Below are 21,567 nucleotides of genomic sequence, written 5' to 3'. Positions count from 1 at the left end.
TTTGCATTTACAAAATGTGGTGTGATAGCATATGTCCATTGCCACTGCACAAAAAACTATTGTCTTGGGGCGCCTGGGTGGCTCAGTCGGTTAAGCGTCTGACTTCAGCTCAGGTCACGATCTCATGGTCCGTGAGTTCGAGCCCCGTGTCAGGCTCTGGGCTGATGGCTCAGAGCCTGGAGCCTGCTTCCGGTTCTGTGTCTCCCTCTCTCTCTGCCCCTACCCAGTTCATGCTCTGTCTCTCTCTGTCCCAAAAATAAATAAACGTTAAAAAAATTTTTTTAAAAAACTATTGTCTTTAAGCTCTTAAAATGGAAACCACAAGGGGCACTTAGGTGGCTCAGTTCGTTAAGCATCCAACTTTGGCTCAGGTCACGATCTCATGGTCTCTGGGTTCAAGCCCCACATGGGGCTCTGTGCTGACAGCTCAGAGCCTGGAGCCTGCTTCAGATTCTGTATCTCCCTCTCTCTCTGCCCACTGCCCACTCATACTCTGTCTCTGTCTCTCAAAAATAAATAAACATTAATTTTTTGTTAAATAGAAGAACAGATAGCTAAGGAAATTGTGTTATTTTTGTTTGTTTGTTTGTTTGTTTGTTTTTAATAGCTTAGCTTTCCCTCCATTGTTGCATACCTGTGTCTGTCCTTAAAAGAGAAAACACCCTACAAGCATCATAATGGCAATAAATTCATATCTTTCAGTGCTCACTCTAAACGTCCGTGGACTCAATGCTCCAATCAAAAGAAATAGGGTTACAGAATGGATAAGAAAACAAGATCCATCTATATGCTGTTTACAAGTGACCCACTTTAGACCTAAAGACAGCTTCAGATTGAAAATAAGGGGATGGAGAACCATTTATCATGCTAATGGGCAACAAAAGAAAGCTGGAGTAGTCATACTTGTATCAGACAATCTAGACTTTAAAATAAAGACTGTAACAAGAGATGCAGAAGGGCATTATATCATAATCAAGGGGCCTATCCACCAAGAAGACCTAACAATTGTAAACATTTATGTGCCAACTGTGGAAGCACCTAAATATATAACTCAATTAATCACAAACATAAACTTATCGATAGTAATACCATAAAAATAGGAGACTTCAGGGGCGCCTGGGTGGCGCAGTCGGTTAAGCGTCCGACTTCAGCCAGGTCACGATCTCGCGGTCTGTGAGTTCGAGCCCCGCGTCAGGCTCTGGGCTGATGGCTCGGAGCCTGGAGCCTGTTTCCGATTCTGTGTCTCCCTCTCTCTCTGCCCCTCCCCTGTTCATGCTCTGTCTCTCTCTGTCCCAAAAATAAATAAAAAACGTTGAAAAAAAATTTAAAAAAAAAAAAAAAAAAAAAAAAAAGAAAAAAAAATAGGAGACTTCAACACCCCACTCACAGCAATGGACAGATCATCTAATCAAACAATCAATAAGGAAAACAATGGCTTTGAATGACACACTGGACCAGAAGGACTTAACAGATACATTCAGAACATTGCATCCGAAAGCAGCAGAATATACATTCTTCTCCAGTGCACATGGAACATTCTCCAGAATAGACCATATACTGGGACACACATCAGGCCTAAGTAAGTACAAAAAGATCAAGATCATACCGTGCATATTTTCAAACCACAAAGTGATGAAACTCGAAACCAACCACAAGAAAAAATATGGAAAGGTAACAAATACTTAGAGACTGAAGAACATCCTACTAAAGAATGAATGGGTTAATCAAGACGTTAAAGAGGAAATTAAAAAGTATATGGAAGCCAATGAAAATGATAACACCACAACCCAAAACCTCTGGGATGCAGCAAAGGCGGTCATAAGAGGAAAGTACATAGCAATGCAGGCCTTCCTAAAGAAAGAAGAAAGATGTCAGATACACAACCTAACCTTATGCCTTAAGGAGCTGGAAAAAGAACAGCAAATAAAACCCAAAACCAGCAGAAGACAGGAAATAATAAAGATTAGAGCAGAAATGAATGTTATCAAAACCAAAAAAACAGTAGAACAGATCAATGAAACCAGAAGCTGGTTCTTTGAAAGAATTAACAAAATTGATAAACCACTAGCCAGTTTGATCAAAAACAAAAAGGAAAGGACCCAAATAAATAAAATCAAGAATGAAAGAGGAGAGATCACAACCAACATAGCAGAAATAAAAACAATAATAAGAGAATATTATGAGCAATTATATGCCAATAAAATGGGCAATCTGGAAGAAATGGACAAATTCCTAGAAACATATACACTACCAAAACTGAAACAGGAAGAAATAGAAAACCAGTAAGGAAATCGAATGAGTAATCAAAAATCTGCCAAAAAACAAGAGTCCAGGGCCAGATGGCTTTCCAGGGGAATTCTACCCAACATGTAAGGAAGAGTTAACACCCATTCTCTTGAAGCTGTTCCAAAAAATAGAAATGGAAGGAAAACTTCCAAACTCTATGAATCCACCATTACCTTGATTCCAAAACCAGACAGAGACCCCACTAAAAAGAACTATAGACCAATTTCCCTGATGAACATGGATGCAAAAATCCTCAACAAGATATTAGCCAACTGGATCCAACAATACATTAAAAAAATTATTCACCACGACCAAGTGGGATTTATACCTGGGATGTAGGGCTGATTCAATATCTGCAAAACAATTAACATGATTCATCACATCAATAAAAGAAAGGACAAGAACCATAGGATCCTCTCAATAGATGCAGAGAAAGCATTTGACAAAATAGAGCATCCTCTCTTGATAAAAACCCTCAAGAAAGTAGGGATAGAAGGATCATACCTCAAGATCATAAAAGCCATATATGAATGACCCAACGCTAATATCATCCTTAATGGGGAAAAACTGAGAGCTTTCCCCCTAAGGTCAGGAACAAGACAGGGATGTCCACTCTTGCCACTGTTATTCAACATAGTATTGGAAGTCTTAGCCTCTGTGATCAGACAACACAAAGAAATAAAAGGCATCCAAATCGTCCAGGAGGAGGTCAAAGTTTCACTCTTTGCAGATGACATGATACCCTTTATGGAAAACCCAAAATATTCCACCAAAAAACTCCTAGAATTGATTCATGAATTCAGCAAAGTCGCAGGATATAAAATCAATGCACAGAAATCGGTTGCATTCCTATACACCAACAATGGAGCAACAGAAAGAGAAATCAAGGAATCGATCCCATTTACAGTTGCACCAAAACGCATAAAATACCTAGGAATAAATCTAACCAAAGAGGTGAAAAATCTATACACTGAAAAATATAGAAAGCTTATGAAAGAAATTGAAGAAGACACACACACACACACAAAAATGGAAAAAGATTCCATGCTCCTGGATAGGAAGAACAAATATTATTAAAATATCGATACTACCCAAAGCAATCTATATATTCAATGCAATCCCTATCAAAATAACACCAACATTCTTCACAGAGCTAGAAAAATAATCCTAAAATTTGTATGGAAGAAAAAAGATCCAGAATAGCCAAAGCAATCTTGAAAAAGAAAACCAAAGTGGGAGGCATCACAATCCCAGACTTCAAGCTATACTACAAAGCTGTAATCATCAAGACAGTATGGTGCTGGAACAGAAACAGACACTCAGATCAATGGAACAGAATAGAGAACCCAGAAATGGACCCACAAACATATGGCCAACTAATCTTTGACAAAGCAGGAAAGACTATCCGATGGAATAAAGACAGTCTCTTCAGCAAGTGGTGCTGGGGGAACTGGACAGCGACATGCAGAAGAATGAACCTGGGCCACTTTCTTACGCCATTCACAAAAGTAAACTCAAAATGGATGAAAGATCTCAATGTAAGACAGGAAGCCATCAAAATCCTCGAGGCAAAAACCTCTTTGATCTTGGCCACAGAAACTTCTTACTCAACACATCTCCAGAGGCAAGGGAAACAAACAAAAGCAAAAAAGGACCTCATCAAAATAAAAAGCTTCTGCACAGCGAAGGAAACAATCAGCAAAACTAAAAGGCAACTGACAGAATGGGAAAAGATATTTGCAAATGACATATCAGATAAAGGGTTAGTATCCAATATCTACACAGAACTTATCAAACTCAACACCCAAAAAACAAAGAATCCAGTGAAGAAATGGGCAAAAGACATGAATAGACACTTCTCCAAAGAAGGCGTCCAGATGGCCAACCAACACATGAAACAATGCTCAACATCACTCATCATCAGGGAAATACAAATCAAAACCACAATGAGATACCACCTGACACCTGTCAGAATGGCTCACATTAACAACTCAGGCAACGACAGATGTTGGCGAGGATGCGGAGAAAGAGGATCTCTTTTGTGTTGTTGGTGGCAATGCAAGCTAGTGCAGCCACCCCAGAAAACAGTATGGCAGTTCCTCAAAAAACTAAAAATAGAATCACCCTACGACCCAGCAATTGCACTACTAGGCATCTATCCACGGGATACAGGTGTGCTCTTTTGAAGGGACACATGCACCCCAATGTTTATAGCAGCACTATCAACAACAGCCAAATTATGGGAAGAGCCCAAATGTCCATCAATGGATGAATGGATAAAGAAAATGTGGTGTGTGTGTATATATATATATATATAATATATATATATATATATATATATACATACATATATATATATATATATATTATATATATATACACACATACATAATGGAGTATTACTTGGCAATCAAAAAGAATGAAATCTTGCCATTTGCAACTATGGATGGAACTGGAGGGTATTACACTAAGTGAAATTAGTCAGAGAAAGTAAAAAAATCATATGACTTCACTCATATGAGGACTTTAAGAGGCAAAACAGATGAACATAAGGGAAGGGAAACAAAAATAATATAAAAACAGGGAGGGGGACAAAACAGAAGTATGGAGAATAAACTGAGGGTTACTGGAGTGGTTGTGGGATGGGGGATGGGCTAAATGGGTAAGGGGCACTAAGGAATCTACTCCTGAAATAATTGTTGCACTATATGCTAACTAATTTGGATGTAAATTAAAAAAATAATAATAATTTAAAAAAGGACAAAAAAAAAAAAGAAAAAAGAGAAAACACTCAGGAATGGCATGGCAGACAACAATGTATAATCATGCACTGTACCTACCATATTCATTGATTAATTCACCAATATTTATTAAACTCCCACTAACATAATGGAATAGTCAAATAAAGACCTGGGATTATAATACACTAATAATATTAGCTAGGTAAGGACATGTACAGGGGACAGTAACACATGATAGGGGCTGTTAAAATGAGAGATATAATTTGTGTTTCTTATAGAGCAAGATCCTTGAATCACAACCTTAATATAAATACCTTGCTACCTTAAAATTTATCCTTCACCTTTCCACTAGACCAGTGGCTCTCAACTGGGGCCATTTTGGCCCCTCTCCCAGCAGATATTTGGCAATGATTAAAGACATAGTTTTTGGTTGTCACAACTAGAGGGCGTGGTGCTATGGTCATCTAGTGGGTAAAAGGGTAGGGATGCTGCTGACCATCCTATAATGATAGCACAACAAAGAATTATCTGGCCCCAAGGAGGAATAGTTCTGACATTGAAAAACCCTCCAACAGGCTATTACAGATAAGTGAATTTATTCTGCGATGACTTATCCCCATTCCCACCCTCTACGATGAAGTCAGGAGACTTAAAAATCCTATTCAAGAACTCCAAAAGCTCTGAGAAAGCCTCAGAGAATCTATCTCATACTGGGTATCTCTGGGAAGAATATTAAAGCAAACGCAAAACTTAGAAGCCCCTTGAATCCAGCACACAGGCTCACCTGAGTCCAGAAAATCCAACTCTCTAAGTGGGGCAAGAAAGCCTGAATTAAATTTGCAAGTGGCTCATGGTATCAGTTAACCACCTTTTCTGGGACCCAGACATTTGTACAGTACCATGGAGATGGCTAAGGGATTCTCCTCCATGATGCTGATGAAGTAGATTCTACCTCAGTGGCATTTATAGGCCCCTGTTTTGGAATGGAATTCAATAAAAGAAATATCTCAGACTCAAAATGTTAAATTTAAGATACTGGAAGGGAAACTAGGCCCAGAGTAGATTTTACGTCTTCTCAGACATGTCTACCAACAGTTACATTTGTGAAATGCCACATTTATAGATATCATCATAATGGTAGAATTTATGCACTCATACTTGATGTCTATTTCCTGTGAGTGGGGAAGATTACCTGTGTAGGTGGTATCCATGTGCACCATGGTAAATTTTGTCTATAAAAAGAACTGCTTTCAGGGAAGCCACATATGGCAAGTCCTAGAAAGAAAATTCTGACATTCTTTTTTGCTTCCAAGGGTTAGTTAAACTTTTTATATTTTTTCCCTTTTGTCCCCAGAATGATCACACAGGTATATAGTGACACCTGGAAAGAAGATGTGAGATGTGCTCTAGGCCAATTCTGATCCCAGCTTCAGAAGACATTCATTATTGACTTTTAATTATAAATAAGGACACTGTATGGCAGTGAGGCCCCCCGCAGTGACTTGACACAGCTTTCCTTCCTGGCTACCCCCAAGCTGATGTCATTCACAGGAAAATCTTAATTTTTTTCACTGTTTTCTTCAATTTCATTCTAACGTTCATTCTTTCAGGGCTGTCCGTGCTGCAGATACAATCCCTACCTGCCCATGTTTAAAATGGACATCTTTTCTAGGCGGACCACTAAACCAATCCAACAATCTATACCAGTTAAGACGTTAAAATTTTTAAATGTCTTAATATGTTCCTCTGCCCTAGGATATTTTTATATGCTTAGGAGGGACTTTGGAGATACAATATATATCCGAACTAGTACCTATCCAGAAGCTGTTAAAGGCACTACGACAGGCAGATGAGGAAATGTCTTAGTGAGTAGATGTGTATAAGAAACATATAGAATATGAGGGAGATAACAGCACAGTATCTTCCAGGTGACACTACACAGATTATGTTCTACCTGGTCCTAGTCCTGAAACAAGTTGATTAATTTGGCAGCACTACAAGGGAAGTTACAAATTTTTCCATCACTATTTGCCTATTCTTCTAAGCTATGGAAGGGCCTCTATTTATTTCTCTCTTTCATTAAATTCTGGGATTCTTTCTCTATGGCCCAACTCAAACACAGCTTCCTCCAGTCTGGTATCCACCACTCTATCTGCCCTTAATGATCACACCCTTAAGGCCTCCGGAGAACCCTCCTGACATTGCCCTACCCAAACCTCTCTCTATTACAATCATATATATATCTCCAAGATATATTCCAATATATCTTCCTAGATCCATATTCCTCAGGCAAAAACAATGTCTTCAAGTACCTGTTGTAACTATTCCCCTTTTGTTGTCTCATGTTCTGGGCCCAGTGAGACCCAAACAAACGCTCATCACATTTACCATGTTATATGGTAATTTACCTATTTGCCTGTCTCGCTCTTTCTCTCACTTGATTGTAAGTTTGTGTAGAGCATAGGATGTGCCTTATTCACGTTCATATCTGCAGTGAATTGCATCATCTCCAGCATGTGGTACGTATTCAATACATTCTTACTCAATAAATTAATAATTTTGCCTGCATGGCAGCTAAGATATCCTCCCACTTTGCTTTCTGAGAAATAAAATTTTAACCCTTTATTTTAACATGAACAAATGATTCTAAAATGATTAAAACATAGCTATAAATTGCTCTGAAATTAATACAATGTGAAACCCATACATCTCACATCATCTGTACAGTCAAATGAGGACACATATCTGTTCTACTTCCACTTACCTTATATTCCCAATGATATCTTTAGGTCAATTTCTAAACACAACCATATTTTTTGGTACTAAACAAAAGCCTTGGCACTTTAAAATTATCCCTGAATAAGATACGATTAACTATGTTAAAAGTTCTGTAAAAGCCATTCAATAGGAGCAGAGGTATGAGTTGGAAACCACAAGTCATAGAAGCATGTTGGCATGACAGAGATAGGGAGCAAATCCATAGAAGCAATTCTCCCACATGATTTTTAGGAATGCTGAATCACTTCTCCAGATAATGACCCTGTGAGCCCTGGAGGATGATCTTCACATTCACCAGCTGTGTGAGCAATGGCACAGACAGGGGCCCCCACTGTTCTGATATATTCTTAGAGGCAGTGCAGAGGGAGGAAGGACCACAAGGGTAAGTCCCATGATGTTGGATCATCTGTTATACAAATGAGCAGGGGAACCATAAATGTAATGTTTCTTTTTCCAGACAGCTACTTAGAGTTGATGCTGAGTATAGTATTGGATTTTTATTTTAAAGCACATCATCCTAAAGATAATGCCTAAAAAAGTATGAATTTAATAACAGAGGGCTGGTGCCAGTGCAAAAACCTCAAACTACCTGGCGACTGGCCAGCAAGCAGTGACTGCAGTGTGATCACTACTTTCAGAAGAGCATTCTATTCAAATAAACATGGCGGGTGTCTTTTGATGAGGCCAAAGATGGCATTTTCTTCCCTTCACTTACAAAACAGAAAAAGACTATTTTGTTCCCTTAATGATGCTATGCTGGTGAATCTTCCTTTACCAAAGGGAAGCAATTTAGTGGAACCGCTAACCCAGTAGCCATGCCCCCGTTTCACTGCACGGCTGTATAAACCATAAAAGTTAATAGCATGGTGGGAAATATCATTAATGCAATTTTATTATTGTACATAATTTTCTAAATTAAGTTCCAATTATGTGGTAGTTTAGAGAAAATACTGAATATACAGCAATATACAGTTTGAGCCAGACAAAGTACCTGGGGGCTAGAATAAAACAAAAAAAGCAGATATGTCCATCTGCCTAGAGAATCATCAACAAAGGATAAAATAAAGCTGGACTTTAATCCTAGTTCTAAAACCAACTCAGTGGCTCATCTCAGGCAACTCTATGAGTGTGGCTCTATATGACATCACACAGAAAAATACTCTTTTTTAGGAAGGTATATTTATATAGTCTTAGATATTTTTCACAATTTCTCTCATTGTCACTTACTTCTTCATGAAAAAAAAAAAAAGGTATAAAGTTGATAGCCCCAGGAGAGCTGCAATTCATTTTGTAAATAAGGGACATTAATTTTTCCCATGTCCTCTCTAACCCTTGCTTCGTGAAATGTCTATCACAGGTACAACTCCTTCATGAAGATCAACCTGATTATCCCACCTGAAAGCTGTCTCTACTTTAAATATGGAGTGTCTTCCTTCAACATCTTTCTGGTACTTTTCATTGCACTCTCTCCCATTATAATGATGGGTTTAATATATTCCTTCCCCTATTAGAACATGGGCATGGATCATGCTTCATTAACCACTCACATGGGGACACACAGACCATCTGTGAACTAGGTGAACAACCAAGATGCCATGCTTCCATCCTTCCTCTACTCTGTTTACTAAGAGGGCATAGGCTCTAGTTAGCTTTTGGTCTCCTCACAGAGATAAGGCAACTAGTGTTAGTTGAGGTATGCACTTGGAACACACTGGCTTCATACACAATATGTCATGTCATCTCCCTGCTTACCACTTTCCAATGGCTTCTCATTATACTAAAAAAAGATGCAAATCCCTTCCCTTTTTCTACATGTTCGATTCTGCATGTACATGTTTTCTGCATTTCTTTTCGACATACCCCCAACCCCTTGTATCATCTCTCACTATGTTTTACAAATATTAGCCAACTTTCTGTTCCTCTAAATGGTCAGGCTTATCTCCACCTGAGGATTCTTTGCTGTTTCTCTGCCTGGAATACTCTCTTCATATGCTGTTGCTGGTCTCTTCCTGTCTTTGCTGGTCTCTACCCAAATGCCACCTGTTAGCAGAGGCCTTCTCTTGCCACCCTATTCACTTCCCACCTTTCAACTTCTAGCTTATAACCTGCTTTCTTTTCTTGCTAGCACAATTGTTATTATCATTAATTATGCTATTTATTTATTTATTTATTTGATTGCTCATTTTTTTGCTTGCTTTTCCATTAGGATGCAAGTAACATACAAGATTTGTCTGATTCATTCTGTATCACAGTGCCTAGAATGATGTCTAGCACACAGAAATTTCTCAGTCATTATGTCTTGAATAAATTAATAAATGAATGAACATCATAATATTTTAAGCATCAAGACTGATTAAATTATTGAAATAACAAAACCAATGTGAATTAGCAACTCAACAATTGTGTGTTCTGAGTCATTTCCTATGGCAATTCTTGATATATTTTATGCTAAACAGCTTGCAGTTGCTCTCTCTTAAAGTATTTCAGAACCAAATATCTCTGAGTAGGGATAAATATAATCTTTCTTTGAAAAACACTTCAAAATAATTTGTACCAGAATTATCTCATGGTTGACCCAGATTACAACTTTGTTTTCAGTTCTACAGACAGGTGGGCTCCTGGAGTCTCTTTAGGTTTAGAATCCCAAGAGAGAATACTGGGATTATAAATAGTCATGTTGTAAATGGTCTAGATTTCTTACCTTTATTCTTCAGCTGCCTCTCACACCATAAAACAGGACACACATGAGCCTCAATTAAAGGGTTTTATTGAATTAAGGATGCTTTCAACTCTATTACTTTGATTTCTAGACTTTTAATTTCCTGCATTTGCATCTCCTGGTTTCTGTTGCATCTAGAAGTACCATATGGAGTAGTATAAATATGTCATTCTTCCAGGAGATAATGCCCCTGAATTGCCCTATATATGAAGCTTGTGATCAAATCTTAGGGCAATGTGTCACTGACAAATTGTCACTGACAAAACTTTGAGGGAAGTTAAGGAGGGCCTTGGCCACCCATCTTAGAAAGCAAAGTTTGGGTAACTCATCCAAAGTAGATTATGCTTACTCCCACATAAACAGGGTAATACAAGTGCGTACTCAACTTGTTTGTTCATATTTAGATCACCACATTTGCAGATATAGAAAATAAAGTCATATATATAACCCTGGTTGTCCTGGATATTTCATAAGGAGATAAGATCTGATCTTTCAAAACAACTGAACACACTTGGGAAGTGCCCCTACCTGTCTTTAAATAGTGCATCATTAATTCCTTTCCTACGAAGCAGATCTTGTGGCCCATATGGTGTGTCTTTGCATTTAGAGTCTGTGTCACAGAGTAGGGTTTGCAGGAACGGGAAGAAGCCAGTACTAGGAAGGTTTCGAGGTGCAAGGTAACCTGAAATTAAAAAATAAAACAAAGCAAAAAACAATAATTACATCACTATGGCATTTGCCTGGGAAGGGAAAGAAGTGTAGTAACTCTGTTTTGTGAAATTACCTTCTGGATTATGACTGTCTGGGTCTACTATGTATCCAAAAGTGTAAAAATACATGTTGCCTTACAAATTTATTTTACTGGGACTTATTCTAAGGAAATAGCTGGAAGAATGTCTGCTAGAGTATTTTAAAAATAGATCACAGTATATCCATATGATAAAACACAATGCAGCTAATAAAAAGTTTGTCAAATAATACAGAAAATGTTTGTATCTTGCCAATTAAAATGAGTAGATCAGAAAATAACATGGCCAGAATAGTTGTAACCTCGAAAAAATATATAATTATATGTATTCTTAAAAATATGGAGGGATTTCCCGGGTGGTATATTTCACATGATTTTTATTTATCTTCTTTTAACTATATAGTAACTATTTTTTCTCACAGTGTACATATCTTCTTTTGTGATCAAAGTCATTATAAATGCAGCCAATCTTCCAGACACTAGCAAGTATTTTTGGTTTAGCATAACAGCTAATTTAATTATCCTATACACACAACATTTTTTCCTATTTAAAAATCCAATAATGGAATAAATAAATATCCCTAATATTAAGGTAACAGAAAACAAGAACTGTAAGAGTAAAGGGTTTTTGTAACCTTTAACATTTGCTTTATAAAATATGATGATAGCATACACATGTCAAGAAATAGGCAAACTGCAAACCACAAACCTTTCTGCAATTAGGTCTAATATCAAAACACTAGGTTGCTCTTTTGGGGGGAATATGGAGGCAATGAATTACCAAAAAAAGCAGGTTTCAAAACTATAAGAGTAATTCCAAACTGAAGACTAAAAAGCAAAACCTTAACTTCCTCATGAATCCATCAAAAACGGTGTCAGTACAAGTATGTTTTCATTAAACATAAAAAGAAAGAGGAAAGGCTACAAAAAACAGTATGAGCAACTGGGCTAAGTATGCATCAATATATTAGCAGAGAGAATAATAAATAGAAATTTGATCTGAGTAACTTAATACAGCTCTACATACAGAAAATTGGAAATAAAAGGGAATGGGTCATATGAAAGTTGGCCAGAAGTAAAGAGGGAAAAAAAAGAAGAGAGACTGGAAGATGTTGCTCTGTTGACTTTGAAGATGAAGAAGAAACCAAAAGCCAGGGAAAGCAGGTGACCTCTAGATGCTAGATAAGGCAAAGACACAAAGTCTCCTAGAGCCCCCAGAAGGAATGAAGCCCTGCCAACACCTTAATTTTTAACCCACTAAGACTAAATTTTAGACTTCTGATCTCCAGAACAATAAAATAATAAGTTGGTGGAGGTTTTTTAAAACTGAAGTATAGTTGACATACAATATTACATTAGGTTCAGGTATACAACATGGTGATTAAACATTTATATACACTATGAAATGATCACCATGGTAAGTCTAGTTAGCATCTGTCACCACACAAAGTTGTTGTATCATTGACTATATTCCCTATACTGCACTTTACATCCCCATGACTTATATATTTTATAACTGGAAGTTAGCATCTCTTAATCCCCTTCTCCTATTTTGCCCATCTCCCAACCCCACCTCAAATAAGTTGGTGGTGTGTTTAAGCCATTAAGTTTGTGGTGATTCTTTACAGCAGCCATAGGAAACTAATCCATGAAATAACACTGGTATGAATTAAAGTTTTGGAAATTCAGAAGAAATTGGAGAGAACTTAAATCCACCAGAGTATTCACCACTACCTTCTAAGCAGCATCTCTTTCTGACACCGGAAAGACCTGTGTCTCTCCTAACATTAAACCCAAGTGAATCTGGAGTGAACCTTCAATGCTTTCATTGTAGCACAATTCCCCGAATGAGCTAGAGAGTAGCAGTCAAACTGCCTGTTAACTTTTCACATCACCCCTCTACATCAAAATTCTACCACAGTGGACACGTAGAGCAAGACCTTGGAAAAGCTGCAGTGAAACTTCACCATTAACAGCGATCGACCCTGTTACACAGATCCCAACGGCAGCCACTCTCTCCGGGTGTGGGTCTGCAAATGGTTTTATTCCTATCTGATCTCAAACACGTGCAGTGGATCCTTTGAATGGAAAGCAGATGGCAGGGCAACAGGAGCAGATGACTGCTTCGCTGTATGCCATTTATCAAGGTGATGGTGTGGCTGAGCTGGACAGTGCTGGAAACGACAGTTCGTGAGAAGCCAGATCACGACAGGAAGAGAAGGAAAAAATAGGAAAGGACATCATGGGAAGAAGATCTGAAAAGAGGTGGCACATGACGTCCAGTTTTAGTTTCTCTGGCATTGATCATAACCTTCAAATATTAGAGGAATTTGGAAGCATTTAAACCCACAACATTCCTCACTGTGATTACTATAGATATACTTTATAGAAAAATTCATCCCAGAGGTTCTTTAAAAACTTTTTAAAGGCCCCCACGTGTCCAAAGTGCAGTTTGATCATGCTTCACACAGACTTTTTGATAACATATTTAACCTGTTATAATGGGTTCATGCAAATCAGGAATTGGTTTAAGTGTATACACATTTTAGTTAACACAGTGCCATGCGCAGAATGGACTGCCTGTATTATTTATTTTGCCATTACCTTTTAACTCGGAACCATACCCTCATTAAGATAAGGAAGGGTCTGTTGCAACAACTGATTTACTTAAGCATCGACTTATTCACCATAATAAGGTAGGCATGTGACATACATTTATGTCATTTATCCTTCTTTGACATCCATCATATAGTTTCTCATACACATCAACGTCTCACATAATCTGGAGATCCTCTAAAACTAACAAGTCAGAATTAAATATAATTAAAATTGAATATTTTTCTTGTGGGTAAAAATGGATTTTTTTCCTGTCTCCTGACCATTTCGGTTACGTGTGTGCAAGGAGGTAACCATGCAGGGCAAAGGTGGAATGAACCAGCACACGTTTTAAAGAGCTGCTAATTCTAAATTGAACTCAATTCTATTCTGAAGGTGTCTCTGGCACTTTCAGGTTCCAAAATTATGTTTCTCTTTATATCTGTAAATGCCAGGATGCAGGAAAAAGAGAAACATTTCTCTATCCCTCACAGAACTTTTGTGCAGCAAACACGGAGCATGAAAAATTAGGGCTAATAACTGGCTACTCACATTCACAGCCAGCGTATAGATTTAAGGACACAAGTAGAGGAAGGTTATAACTATGCAAACCACAGCACCACTTGTAAGTCAATAAATAAATAAGTAAGTAAGTAAGTAAGTAAGTAAGTAAAACAGATCTAAGGGTTTGGGGATGGAGGGCTTAGGCAGGATAAATTCCTTGGTATCATGAGCCCCAAAGGTCTCACACTTAGGACAACATTTATGACTATCTCCAGGAGAAAACCTATCAATGAACTTGCAATTTCCATGGAGAAATTGGAGCCAGAAGACTCCGGCATAGTCTGGGAGTGAGGTTGGTGAGTGGTCAACAAGATCTCAATTCACTTATAGTTTCGTTTCTCAGGGGCTCCATGCAGAGGCAGTGAGGTGGGGAGAGGTTATTCTCATAAAATGGATGCAGTCAACATTATCAACACAGTCCAATAATAATATTGACAGATCCCAATGTTATTTCAGGGAGTTGAATCAGACCAAACTACAAAACATTTTTAGGAACAAACCACCAAATAGCTAAGTTTTAACTAAATCAGATTCAGTTTTTGTTGTTTTAAGAATAAAACTGGCATTTTAAAAAGATCCAGTTCAAGATCCACTTAAGAAAAAAAAAAAAAGAGGGGCTCCTGGGTGGCTCAGTCAATTAAGCATCCGACTTTGGCTCAGGTCATGATCTTGCAGTTCACCAGTTTGAGTGTGCTGACAGCTCAGAGTCTAGAGCCTGCTTCGGAATCTCCCTCTCTCTCTGCCCCTCCCCTGCTCACTCTCCCTCTCTCTCTTAAAAATAAATAAACATTAAAAATTTTTTTAATAAAAAATAAAAACTAAAAGAATTTTTAAAAATTGTGATATCAACCCATACATCTATGTTTTCTAAAAAGGGGATCAAGTTTGGTTTTCCCTTCCTTTCTTCACAAAATTCCTTATTCAGAACAACATTAGTGTGATATAAGGTAACGATTCGAGCAGTGGTTCTCAAAGTGCAGTTCCTGGACCAACATCAGCATCACCTGGAAACTTACTAGAAATAAAAACTTGAGATCTCACCTTAGATCTACTTAATCAGAAACTCTGGGGATAAGGTTCAGCGACCCTTCTTTTAACACGCCCTCTAGGTAATTCTGATGCACAACACTACAGTGTGCCAACAGTATAGACTACAAACTTTTCCAGAAGGGTCAGATAGTGAATATTTTTAGCTGTAAGACATAACTGTCTCCATCACAATTACTAAACTCTTGTCATTGTAGACTAGAAGCAGCCATAGACAGTGTGTACATTAATGAGCCTGATTGTATTCCAATAAAGTTTTACTTTAAAAAAAAAAAGAGGCAACAGACTGGATTTGGCCCACAGGCTCTAGTTTGCTGACCCCTGGGGGATGACAGCTTACACTTGTCCTTCTCCCTCTCCTGCCTTGCTCACTTCTTATTTTCACATCTTCCCCATCCTTCTTTTTCTCTTCCTTCATCTCATCTAATTTACTTAATATCCCTCAATATCCCCTTTCCTCCATTTCTTAATCTTTTGTTCTTTCCTTCCCACTGACCACCCCCTCTTTGGACTCAATTTCCAACTCTTCTCTCTTTTTCTCCAGCTACTCCCTTCACCTACTGCTGTATCTCTTTACTGACTGGTACAGCCAAGAATGCCCATTTCCCTCAATATCTTCCCTTACTTCTTCCCCCCCCCCCTTTTTTTTTTACCTCCACAGAAGGGTTTTCACCCACTTCCATTATAAATTCAGGACCACACTGCTTGTTGGCTCTATCCACAGAAGTGCTGTTTTCTATTTATTGTATAAGTTAAGAAAGAAATGTCACAGTCTTTTCAATAATGAAGCTACTTCCATTTGACATCATTAGGCTTAGGAAGCATTCTGTAGGCTACCTTGGTGACATTTGTAAATATTATAATAATGGTAGATATTGGAGAACTTCCACTGTGCTTCTTTGTGTTTTCCTCAAGCAGGTCAGAACCCAACCCAGATGGTATTTTGTGTTTCCAGGTGAAAGGAATTTGGTCTTAACCCCCCGTAAAGAGATGAATGATGAATCTTGGAAGGAAATTCTGACTTTTTAAAATATGAAGTTATTCATTTGGGGTGTTCTATTTTTCTTAACTTTTTACATACAGGGTCACATTAGCAGAATACTTATTAGGCTTTTTGACCAATTAAATGATAAGTCTCCTCAAGAAACACCACAACAAGAAATTCTCATCATGATAAGAATACCAAATGAGACAAGTGTATCTAGATACAACACCTATAAACAATCAAATAACCAGGTAAGAATAAAGAAAACATGGGAAAGGAAAGGAATCTCATAAGTATGTTTGTAATAATTAAAGTAAACCTTTTTATTCTTCCTGTAGTTTTTCAGCAAATTTGTTCTCAGTAGCATTTTAAAAGATGTAATTAAAATTATAAATGACATAAACCTGGCTTTTTAAATTATTTTATGACATTAAGTCAAGAATGCATAGCACTGTCCTTGTACTTTATGCATTTTCCATTTGGGGCAAGAGCTGTTCCCTGAGGGGAGATGTCTTGTTCCCTCAACCATCATCAGGTAAACTCAAATACACTGCCTCTTCCTGATTCTAGTCTCTCTGAATAGGGATTTTTTTTTTTTTAAACCTTTGTGGCCCAGAGAGACCTTAGCCTAGGATTAAATACTTATATGACTTTGAATCTTCAGGTAGAGTCACTAGCTCAATAAAATTGCACTTTTTGAGAGACTAGATAAAGAATAAGCTACTTGAAAGAAAGAAAAATCCTTACATAGTTATAGCACAAAGCTTGACACGGTGCAAGCAATTATTAACTATATGAATGAATGAATAAATGAAAGAATGAGTGAATTCCTGAAGGTCACAGGAAAACTGCATGATTGAGGACTTTAACATAATATACATTTATCTTTATTATTTAAGGGTAAAATTTCAAATTTTATCCCATATTATGAATTCAATGGATAAACAATGGATACAATAAGTTCAATTAATAGTAAGTACAATGGATAATATTGCATTATATCCCTTATAAAATGGATAAATATTGATAAAACCAGTAGCATTTATTGTTATAAGCTCTTCAGATCTCAGTTTCTTTGAAAATCTAGCTATTACACATTGGCATCTATAATATCAACCACTGAAATTATTATTCATAAAAAGAATCCATCCATCATTTATTCAGTGTAAATTTACTGAACAGACACTGTGTATCTGGCCCTGAGTAAGGTGCTAAGTATAGTTCATTCTTCTATCTTTTTAAATAAGAGATATTACTTAAATGTTTTAAAAATATATCTCCAGGGGCACCTGGGTGGCTCAGTCAGTTAAGTGTCCAACTCTTGGTTTCACCTCAGGTCATGATCTCAGAGTCTGTGGGTTCAAGCCCCACATTGGGTGGGCTCTGTGCTGACAGTGCAGTGCCTGCTTGGGATTCTCTCTCTGCACCCCGCCCTGCTCACTCTCTCTGTCCCTTCTCAAAAATAAATAAATAAACTTAAAAAAAATAATTAAAAAAATATATACCTCCAGGTTGTGTGTGTGTGTGTGTGTGTGTGTGCGAGAGAGAGACAGAGAGAGAGAGGGAAGAGAGAGAAAGAGAGACAGAAAGAAACAGAGTATCTGTTTTCAAAGGTCATCACACTTCTATTAGTAAAAATGCCTATAGGAGTCATTTGTTTTCCTAAATTGCCAGAAATATTATGTATAAAAATAGCATATATTTGAAAATAAATAGTAAAACATTGGTAAGAAAAATAACTTCATGTTTTTTGGAAAAATTAAACAATCATTTTATATAAGCCCCATGGCAATCCCAGAGGATAAGCAGGGCAAGCGTTATACCCATTTTGCAGATAATCTCAGAGAGATCAAGCAATTTGCTTATGGTCACATGAAAAGCTAAGTAGCAGAGATGGACCCAAAACTGCATAATATATGATGATAATGAAAGCAACATTCTGTTCAGTTAAGTTTCAGTATATGTTGGAGGGAGCAGATTGAGAATTTGAAAAACAGGTACCACTTCTGGTTTTGATGTTGATTCATTAAATCACCAGGTGTAAATTAACCTCTCCATGTCTCTATTTCCACATCTACCAAATGGAGGATAATAGGCCTTGCCACCGCACAGGGCACAAGGAAGATTAATTAGATAAAGCTTGTGTAAGGCAATAGGAACACACTGAAGAGGGAAGGCCGCATGGAATCCTGAGTTACTATTGCTCATCAGATTGCTGTTGCGACATTTGTCTAATTTACTCTGCAGTGACTAGGTCTCTCATCTCTGTGTCTTGAACCAATGAATGGTTAGGGGTATTGCATAATGTGTTTCTCTCCCTAGTAATTCATAATATGTACCTGTATCAACTGGAGCAGTGCTTCAATTACTGCCTGCTCACTGGGTGTGGTGCCATGATACATTCTTCCTAATTCTCCCCAGGCAAGTCTTGCTTCAACATACAAGTGTTTTTCCAAGTTCAAATCACTGGCAAAAAGGTAGACTGTTTCTGGCAGTGAGAGCTGAGGGAAGATCCTTAATCCTTAAAAGCAGTGGGTAAGAAGTTCTTACACTCAAAAGGTTGCCACAGAGAACAAGAACAAACTTTGGGTCATTTGAGATGGTGTCCCACATGCTGGGATCTTTCCCACATTCCTCAGAGTTGTCTCTAACTACCACAGTCAACAGGTTTTGAAATGTACAAAAAGTGTTCCAAGGAAGATAATTTGGGGACTCTGGGCTATGACATTGCAGGTGCCATAGGAGGTGAGAAAGATTCTTGCCGTTTTTATATATTTGGCATATTACTATCACTATTTTTTAAGAAAAAGAGATGTGGCACTTTGGACTTGGAACCTTGCTATCTCTTTGGATGTTACCAATTTGATTCTAACATACACAGTTGAACTGATGGCCAGAACAAAGGGCTCCATAGCCCACATTCCTTAGTTTCTAGAAGAGAACATGCCTCCTTCCTTTCTGAAGGTTAAGGAGACCCTGTTGGGTGATGGGTTCCAAAGATCATGGTTTGATTTATTTAAACAGTAAACAAAATGATTCCACTCAAGGCTAGGAAACATAACTGTAACACATACATGCCAGATAATAAATTCCCACATGGGTTGAATCAGAGTTCAAAAATACTCACTAATATTATTAAAAATATTCTCACATGGCAAGGAATGTTGAGTTCAATGGCTCTTCTTGAGTGAGCTGGATCCATTTGTCTTATTAAACAGAACTAACAGTAACCAATTGAGACTTGTCTTTCAGTAACAAAGATTCACAACTGCATTTTTAAAAATCTTCCTTGCCATGGCCACTTGCAAACAGAATCTTGGCAACTGTTTTATTTCCTTCTAAATCTAAAGTTAAAAGAAAGATGAACCCTAGATCCTTGCTCCATTGTAGAACAGTCTTCCTATAAAACCCAGTCTCCTAATACTTCTTAGATATGGCCAACCAGGAAAGTACCCTACAGTCTGTGGGCAGGGCTGATGTGAAGCTGAGTCCACATAGATATGGCTGGGTTGATTGGTAACATCAAGAAGACTTGATGCCAGTGGGGTGAGAGCCACTGTCCTGCACCCCACAGGTCACAGACTCCCTTGAGACACTGCCCTCTTCCACAGATCCAGCAATATCAGTGAACACCTGGTAAAGGGTGGGGGCATTCCCTCCAGTGTCACCACATCTGTTCTGATTTGTCAGGGAAGTGTTTCACTAATTATTACCCACAGTGATATCACTCAGACATCTAGGTAGTTAACTCACAAAACCTGCTCTTGGGGATGAACTGAAGAACTGATTCTTCTCCCATCATGATGGTCTCTGACATGATGCTGGGGTTGGGGGGAGTGTAGGAGGTGGGAGAGCATCAGCATTTCTACAAACCAGGTCTGGGGCCAAATGAGTTTAGGAAACTAAGCTCTATCTCCTATTCTGGGAAATCCAGAATATATTTGCATACTAAAGAGTCTGAGAGGTTTTGCAGTAAGAAACCTGAATAACTTTGGTTGATTCTACATTTCCACAAATGTGAGTACAGAATACTTTTCATTCTTTTTCTTCCTGTTTTTAAGATTCCTGGGAATGAACATTCCATAGGGCACACTTTGGGAAACAGTGCCTTCACCCATGCTCTCACAAATTCCCAACTGAAAAGGAATCTTGAACTGGAAATTTACTTATTTTTTCCTCAGGAGGGAACTTTTTACATAAGGAAATAGCTTGGCTTTGAGTCTTGATGTTCTAGGACTTACTTGTAAACTCCCACCTCACTAACTTGGCTTAAATATAGTAATTCAGCAAGCACCTTAGTGTTTATTTGTGAAAGTCCATTACAATTGTGCAACGCTATTTGTGGGAGTCGTTCAGCAAAACTTGTCTAAGACATTGCTTGGGGAAGGGAATTTCATTCCACAAGGATTTGGGGAAGCTTATAAAAGTACACACTCTATAATGGGGAAACATAAGGTAATGAAGAAATCAGAATGAGAGCAAACAAGTATAGGAAAGAATAAAGCCAGCACAATAATAAGTGCCAAAGGTATGTGTGTTATTAGAGGCTGGATGCAAATTTGAATCTGAGTGTCCTAAGGAACTACAGAAACAATCATTTAGAGTGTCCAAAAATAAAGTAAAACTAAATATATGTATTGGGAGAAACATAGCTTTTCCTATATAGAGAAAAATAATGGTTGTCAGGCCCCAAGAGCTTCAGTGGGTCTTAGTGTATTTGCTCCCACCCAGAAAAGGAGCACCAATAAAAGTGATCACCATCCCAGTGACCCATCTTGAATGGGAAGTGTGTGACCTGTCCTGAAGGTATTTTCCCTAGGAGGCAAGAGTAGAGAGAAACTGAGTTGTTGTTCTCCCTTTCCCACTTGTAAAGGGTCCACTGCCAAGTCAGGGCACCATGATCATGGGATGGTATACAAAGTATTGAGTAATACAGTGTTCTACAAAGTTGTTTGGGAGTTAGCCAGAAAAACATCCTCTTTAATTTGTCTCCCAAATATTTGCCTTTTTGGTAACTGGGCTAAGTTATGAGTTGTTTCCAGGAGCTACATATTGGCAGAAATTATAGGAATTACTCTAGTGAGTGAAGCACCAGACAGCAGGA

General features: G+C 37.9%; 1 protein-coding gene across 1 annotated transcript in view; it reads right to left on the bottom strand.

Annotated features, from left to right (window-relative positions):
* The window catches only part of ABCA12 (ATP binding cassette subfamily A member 12), a 291,771-nt gene that overhangs the window by 109,626 nt on the left and 160,578 nt on the right, over positions 1 to 21,567 (bottom strand). The window contains exon 6 of the mRNA XM_078450550.2: positions 11,053 to 11,206. Within this exon, the coding sequence (XP_078306676.2) occupies positions 11,053 to 11,206 (154 nt within the window). The remainder of the gene's footprint in view (positions 1 to 11,052; positions 11,207 to 21,567) is intronic.

Source organism: Panthera onca, chromosome C1 (assembly GCF_046562875.1).
Source record: "Panthera onca isolate mPanOnc1 chromosome C1, mPanOnc1 haplotype 2, whole genome shotgun sequence".
In the NCBI taxonomy this organism is placed as follows: Eukaryota; Metazoa; Chordata; class Mammalia; order Carnivora; family Felidae; genus Panthera; species Panthera onca.
Note: the sequence above shows the minus strand (reverse complement) of the source record. Positions and strands in the feature narration are given on the sequence as shown.